The sequence below is a fragment of the Chanos chanos genome, chromosome 7, assembly GCF_902362185.1.
Source record: "Chanos chanos chromosome 7, fChaCha1.1, whole genome shotgun sequence".
Taxonomy (NCBI): Eukaryota; Metazoa; Chordata; class Actinopteri; order Gonorynchiformes; family Chanidae; genus Chanos; species Chanos chanos.
This window is the reverse complement of record NC_044501.1, coordinates 39,453,827-39,461,238: the sequence shown is the minus strand read 5'-3', so window position 1 is coordinate 39,461,238 and position 7,412 is coordinate 39,453,827. Positions and strand designations below refer to the sequence as shown.

The following is a 7,412-nucleotide window of genomic DNA, read 5'->3' as shown; positions in this document are numbered from 1 at the left end:
TGAGAACCAGGACATACGCAGGATCATGGAGGACGCCAGTGTAGACGCAGCCTGGATCGGCCTGTTCAGAGACTCCTGGAAGTGGTCAGATCAGAGTGACTCCTCATTCAGATATTGGAGATCAGGAGTATCTGAAAATCATGGAAGGAATGAGAACTGTGCTGTGGTTTGGATTAAGAGAGATGTTGGACAATGGGGTGACTGGCAGTGTAATGATAAAACCCAGTTTGTCTGCTATGAGGGTGAGTAGAAGTTCACATTGCTTACATTTAAAATATAGTCCAGCATCTTAAACCATAGTATAATGTGGATAGTGTTCAGGGGTGTGAGAATCATAATTTCGTCATCAAACACTTAACGCTTTCATACATAATGACTAATATTTTTGAACAAATGAGTTTAATGGTCATGAAATACTGGGATCTCCTCATGCATAAAATTTCATATCAGTTGATTTGTGTTTAGACCAAAAGGGGGACAGATTAGTGAGAAAAGGAGGAAAGGAATTGTTCAGTTGATACATTTTGCATTGAACTGCATTTGGGTTTTCATTTTTTCTAGATAAACTGGTCCTGATCAATGACACTCTGACCTGGAGTGAAGCTCTGAATTACTGCAGAGAGCATCATGTGGACCTGGTCTCAGTTCACTCAGAGAAGATTCAGAAGTGGGTGATGAAGGTGGTTGAAAAGGCCTCCACTGCTCATGTGTGGCTGGGCTTACGTCACAGCTGCACTCTGGGCTTCTGGTTTTGGGTGAGTGGAGAATCTCACTGCTACGAGAACTGGGCTCCAGGGAATGGAACAGGGGTGGAGGAGTGTGAGAGAGCAGTCAGAACAGGAGCAGTGGAGTCTGGAGGAGGGAAACAGTGGGTCAGCCTGCCTGAGACTGAGAGACTCAACTTTATCTGCAATAACTATGAAGGTAAGAGTGTGTGTTTATGTGTGTGTGCGTGTGGGTGTGTGTATGTGAATGTGTGTGTTTGTGCGAGTGTGCGTGTGTGTGTGTGTGCATATGTGTGTGTGCATGTGCGTGTGTGTGTGTGAGTGTGTGCGCGCTTGTGTATGTATGTGTCTGTGTCTGTGTGTGTGTCTGCGTGTGTGTCTGCGTGTGTGTGTGTGTGTGTGTGTGTGTGTGTGTGTGTGTGTGTGTGTGTCTGCGTGTTTGTGTGTGTGTTTCTGTCATTCTGTGTGTGTTCTTGTGTGAGTTTTTGTGTGTTTTTGTATTAAACATATTACTAAAAATTCTGAAATATATATTTTTCCTTCTATCTGTTGTTTTTTTAGCAGACTAGAGTCTTCAAGACTTAATTGCTTGGATATTAGAAAATCACCTGTTCCCTGTAAGAGGAGACGGCTGTGTCTATTTTATTTAACAGCTTCATACACTTCATTCAATCAACTGTAAGAGCGCATTTCGAGTTCTCATCCAGTAACTTCTATTTATTTAATCCTCTACCTAAATTGTCAACATTCATCCACTGTAAAGATGTAGTCAGGCTCTCACAAAACATTGTAAATTCATTGAAGGAAGACATCAACTTCTACACAAGACTTCGTTTACTCGGATTTTTAATGTACTCTCTGGACTGTTCTAATTGTCTGTAATATTCTGATTCTTTCTTTTTCCGAACCATTTGTTTTAATGTTAACATGAAGTCTCACATTACTTTATAGATCATATGTCTCACATGTAATAAAATTCTGATGTCTTGTGAAGGCTTGGAGCAGCAGCACTCTTTGTGGTTTTAAAATGCAAAATTAAAAATATTTTTTCTATCTTGAACTGCAATCTGTTTTCTCAAAATCAGTGCCTCCAAATTTGAATTAGTCCTATAGCAGTGACCTCACGTTTATTGTGTCAACCACACGACATAGCTCATGTGTATATCAGTTGTTGGTTGGATTATGTATCCATTAAAAAAATTAATGAATCTTCAGAATTTAGTGTAGTTATTTAAGATATAGTATATTTACATTTTTTGAGAGAGATTCCTGACAGCCATACCGGCCAGTTACTGCAAGGCACTTATGACTCCATTGACTCCAAGCCATTGTCAAAGAAGTCAGTAGTTATTCTCAGTGACCTCACATCAGTTTGGCCTGACTGCTTTTCCATTTCAGACTATGAACAGAGTTTATGACCAGGGGAGAACAGGACTAAGCACATACAGTACTTTTGAAGTAGAGATGTTATCAGGGGTGTATAAAGTAAAATTAGAAGTACACTCGCTAAAAAAGTACTCTAAGTAGAGTTAAACTATCCCTCCTGAAAAATGCTTGAGTAAGAGTAAAATAGTCACTCATTTACAATTTACAAAAATGATTGTCAGTTTAACTCTACTTAGAGTGCTTTTTTCTTCTCAAGAGTACTTTACTTTCGATGCCCGTGGATGTTATGTTCTGTACGTCTGTTGTATTCGCAGCAGCTACATAAACATAAGTTTTGAAAATGCAAATTAGGGCTTACGTGGCCCGGAGCGTGTGTGCCACTTCCAGGGTCCACTGTCCAAGGTGCTGAATTGTATCCCATGTCATCATCTGCCCAAGAAGCTGAGGGTTCATACGGGTAGTGTTGTCAGAGGCTCAATAACACAATTCACAGTTTACAGTGCCATTCACAGCACAAGAGGTCAAACATGTGTCACAAATATAATCAATCAAAGTACAAAGTAAAGTTTTCTTCTTAGGTGTGCCCCCCCCCCCTCCCTGTCATCTCTCTCTTCATTGTCATCCTGATGGCTGCTGCGGCTTCATGGCTTTCTGCACTGCTGTGGCTGTGCCGTCCACCCCAACTGAGCCCCATGCTGTCTTATCATTCTTCATACTGCCTACTAGTTGTGTTTTCATTTTCATTATCACCATGTTGTTTTGTAATTTGCCCACTGGGTTGGCACCTACTGCACGCCTGGCTGGCCTAGAAGGGGTCTCCTCTCTCTGTGGTCCTTCTCAAGATTTCTCCTATTTTTCCCTAGCCTCTGGGTTTTTTGAGGAGTTTTTTCTTGCCCGCTATGAGGATCAAGTCAGGGGGTGCCACCCTGCTCTGTTTGTTGTAATCCTGTGGGCATGTAAAGCCCTTTGAGACTGTAAACAGTGATATTGGGCTTTAAATAAACTTAAACTTGAACTTGAAACTTACAGGTTGCTCTCACATAAAAAATAAGCTAAGCATGAGCCCTAAGACTTAATGATGGCCATCCTATAACATTATTATATCATTTTTCAGTAACAATGACAATCGCAATATCTACCAATGACCCTTCCATCTGCTGTATGATATCATCAGTGATATTTGTTACTATTTGGGTATCAGGGTGTTTGGGTGTGCGGCTGTACATATGATCCATATAATATAAAGGGATTTCTGACCTACAGTGACACTGACTCGTAGTGGGGTCACCAGTCCTGACGATCTGCTCTATCTGCCGCAAAACTGACACTGATGTGGTCATCATCTGCAGCTGTCTGTCTGCATCTCCCATTGCTGTTGATTCGATGATTCTGGGTGCATCCTTGTTGACCTGGTGCCATTCTCTGTGCTGGCTTTCTGGAGACCACTTGATCCAACGCTGCTGAACTACCTTGCTGGGAGCCGGGGAGCTAAGTGCTTGGAGGTTCTCGGCACTGTAGGGGTGTCTGTGGGTTGGGCTCCTCCTGCGTCTCACCAGGGGTTGATCCTGTGCACTTCACTCGTTCTTGCAGACCTTGTCGCAAATGCATCTTTCCATTGTCGCTGTCAATAATCCATTTGCCAAGGTTGTCATCGTAGGGTCCTACTGAAGTGCTAACCCCCCCCCCCCCCCCCCTTGGGCTCCCCTGGGGGTATATCTCTTTGAGTCGGCCCGTAGCTTTGTTGGGTCCTTCCTTGTGGAAGATGCAGGTTAGGCTGATACCCCGTCCTGCCCCGGTGGCCATCTTTCTGAGCTGTCAACTGTCTCTCCAGTTATCACTGATCTGTTCTCGGGTTGTCACCCAGCCTATTCCTAGGTGTCACCGGCTGAGCCACTTCAATATAGATAGATAGATAGATGTTTTTTACATATCTATGTAAAAAACATACGTTGTATATTGCACATTGCTTATTGTACATTGTATCATTGTGCTTGACTGTACATTATGAGGTGGGCAGCCGGTAGCTGCTGGCGGTGAAGTTGGCACTCGAGGAGTGAAGACACTGGTTAGAAGGGTCTCAGGAGCCATTCCTTGTACTGACCGATCACCACAACCTGGAGTATACTAGAGCAGTAAAGCAGTTAAACCCCTGTCAAGCCAGACTTTTTCTCCCGTTTTAACTTTGTGATTACCTTTCATCCAGGGGTCATCTTCTGATTGCCGGTCTGATCAGTCATCATCCCTGTTCCCACCTTGTGTGTCCTCATTTTCCCCTCAATATAACTCAGTTTAACCGGCTCTTCGCGAAGTCTACACTTGCTTTGTGTATTCTGAGCTCTACTTTGCTATATCCCAGTATTCCGTCTCTTCAATTGTCTAGTTTGTAGCCTATTTGTTGTATTTTGTCTGTTGCGTGTTCTTGCCTGTTCTAAGTCCTGTGTGCATTTTCTGCCAGTTATCATTAAAACTCAACTGTTGCTCTGCACTCTGTTTGCCTTGACGACTCCCCTGTTAAAATGGCAGGTTTTTGTGATGTAAAAAAAATTATAATTTAATTAATTTATTAATTATTTTTCATTTTTTTCCCTAAAATCATTCTTATTGTTTTTCACTTTAATTTATAGGTTGCAGTTCCACAATAAAGGTAGAAAAGGTTCTGACATGACTGATCTTGGTTTAATTTTATTACATCACAAAAACCTGCCATTTTAACAGGGTGGTGTAACGTTTTTCTATCCACTGCACCTTGTCTACGTCACTGCTTTTCTCTAGTGTTCCAGAAAGCTCCTCTTTTTCACTGGGTTTCAAACTTCTTTAGCTCTACTGCGACCTTTTAGACGTTCCTCTGCTCCCTTCCTTGCAGGCACCTCTCACCTGTTGAAAGACAGCTGCACCTTCTGGGCCGGGTGTTTGCTGACTATCCACTGTGAGTACACTAACAGGGTGACAAGGAAAACTACCCATCCCCAGCACAAACGCTGACCTCTGTGAGGCCTAGCAGAATTTTCTCTATAGTGCTAAGGTTGGAAGAGAATTTACATGCACCCCACTCAAAGCATGACTTTGTACACACTTACAACATCACCTTTCTCACAAAGCCTTTACCTTCACACCTAATTGGATGGTCATTTTCACCTGGACATTTATGGTCATTTATTGGTGTCATAATCTGAGAACTCAACAGAAACTTGCTTTTTCTCTCAAATGTAGGTAAAAGGTGTTTGCTATCTGTGTGGCTTGAGTATATCTATAGGCAAGAAAGTGTTATCTGAGTCAGTAACATCAAATGCCAGGCTGTGTGTCTTGATGACCTTGGATATGCTGTCTGGTGGAGAAACTCTCTTTCTCCCATATCTGCTCCTGTTTGCCTCAGTCAGCGAACTCCAATAAAGACGACTGAGATCGCAAGCTATCACTGTGCCCATTTATTGCTTTAACATCAAAAACATCGTTGCCCAACATTTTGGTGTCACAACCCAGATGGAATAGAGAGACGAACAATTGGTGACAGTTGACAGAAGATCCATCGGACGACAGAGGGAATTCCATGGACCGCGGCCACTGGGGATCACCCTCCAGAGTGACAAATTCAATGTCTCAAGTGTGTGCGCGTGAGTCATTCTCAGTTCCATCTCCATTCGAATTTAAACTGTAAACTCATATAGTAGTTTTTCCTACTAGTTACAGGCTCAGACTAGCCAGACGAAGTTGTGCAGCACACAAATTAAGTGTGAGTAGTACAGAAAAGGATACAAGATATAAGGGAGGATATTTGCCCTCAGATGTGTTGTTATCTGATGTTAAGGATGAACTGAATAAATGGTTTGATTCACACCTTGAGTTATCTGAGACAGAGAAGGAGATATGTAAAAAGTATGACAATTAACCTCTTAAAAATGATCAGTGGCATCCTGACGATATCAAAAGGGCATGGGGTAAAACACAACGCATGAAATTTGGCACAGAAAGGAGTAGATGGCTTTTGGTGGCTCTCTCTAAGCTCAGACAACATGAAACAAAAGTTGAGAAGGAAAGATTACCGCATGAAAATGGCAAACTCAAGTCAGCTAATGATTTTCTTCGCCCAGAGTGTGAAAAAATGAAGTCTACTCATGATTGTCTTCGTTCTGAGTGTGAGAAAATGAAATCTGCCATTGTTTCTCTTCGCTCTGAGTGTGAGAGGTTGAAAAATGCAAAACAGGTCCGATTCCACAGCAGCAGCGGCACTGGCAATGTTCCAATGCCTCCCAGGCTCATCCTAACAGTGCCTTATCAAATACAGCTGATAACAGCTACTCTGCAGAGTTAAACTCTAAACCAGCTCCTGTGTTATCTTCTGTTTGCCCACGCAGTGAACTAAAGCGGAACTGCTTGATGACTCGAAAGGTTATGAGGATAATGAGGGAGAGGAGGATGACTCTGATAATGAACAACTGGCTCTAAGACCAGTACTTACAAGATCCCAGAGAACTGTGGATAATGCTGGGGAGGAGCCCAGAGATGAGGATGGACAGATTGTCAGAAAAGTCAGCCGCAAGTATATTCAGACATGGTTGAAAAGTTTTCTGCGAAAGAGCCACATCCTGGGAGAGGAGGAACAAGGACGTGGGATGAGCTTACCAGGATAAGGAGGATTTACAACCTACATCCTTATGACACCTGTCGGATCTTAGCTGTACATCAAATCAAGCCAGAGGCCAATCAGCTGAAAGCTGCAGTAAAAGCCAGAGTAAACAATGATGACAGCAACAATGCATTGAGAAGAATTCAGGAGTGGTGCACAGACAATGCACAATTAACTGTGTACTGGAAAAAGGTAAAGTCATGTGTCCAGAGGAATGACGAGTCAGTGGAGGACTATATGGATTGCCTTAAGAAGACCTGGGTTAGTTATTCCAGATGTCGTGAAACTGTTGAGGACCTTGCCCAATCCAGTGACCCATCACTGATTTCCACTGCAATTGAGGGACTCAGTCCAGAAATTAAGACTCACCTGATATCTGCTTACCCAATAATAGCCCATCTAAGCTCTTGTCCCACAGTGTTTGAGGAGTTAACAAAACTCACCAGCTCTGTGGAGGATGCAGCAGTAGAGGGATTTTGACTCCGAGCACTGGAACGAGCATGGGGAATGGAATGCTCAAATGGACAAACTGGATCAAAGAAATCGAAAAATTCAACCAAAAAGGGGAAACTGTCACTACTGCTGGAGAGTAGGTCATTGGGTTAAACAGTGCTAGCCCCATTGCTCAGTTTATACAGCTCTCTCCAGAAATACAAAACAATCTCCTGGGTCTTTCC

General features: G+C 42.8%; 1 protein-coding gene across 1 annotated transcript in view; it reads left to right on the top strand.

Annotated features, from left to right (window-relative positions):
* Positions 1–6,739, top strand: part of LOC115816368 (C-type mannose receptor 2-like) — a 7,756-nt gene extending 1,017 nt beyond the window's left edge. The window contains exons 3-6 of the mRNA XM_030779325.1: positions 1–242; positions 562–924; positions 4,975–5,037; positions 6,474–6,739. The exon at positions 1–242 is cut by the window's left edge and continues 133 nt beyond it. Of these exons, the coding sequence (XP_030635185.1) occupies positions 1–242; positions 562–924; positions 4,975–5,037; positions 6,474–6,739 (934 nt within the window). The remainder of the gene's footprint in view (positions 243–561; positions 925–4,974; positions 5,038–6,473) is intronic.
* The last annotated feature ends 673 nt before the right edge of the window (positions 6,740–7,412 follow it).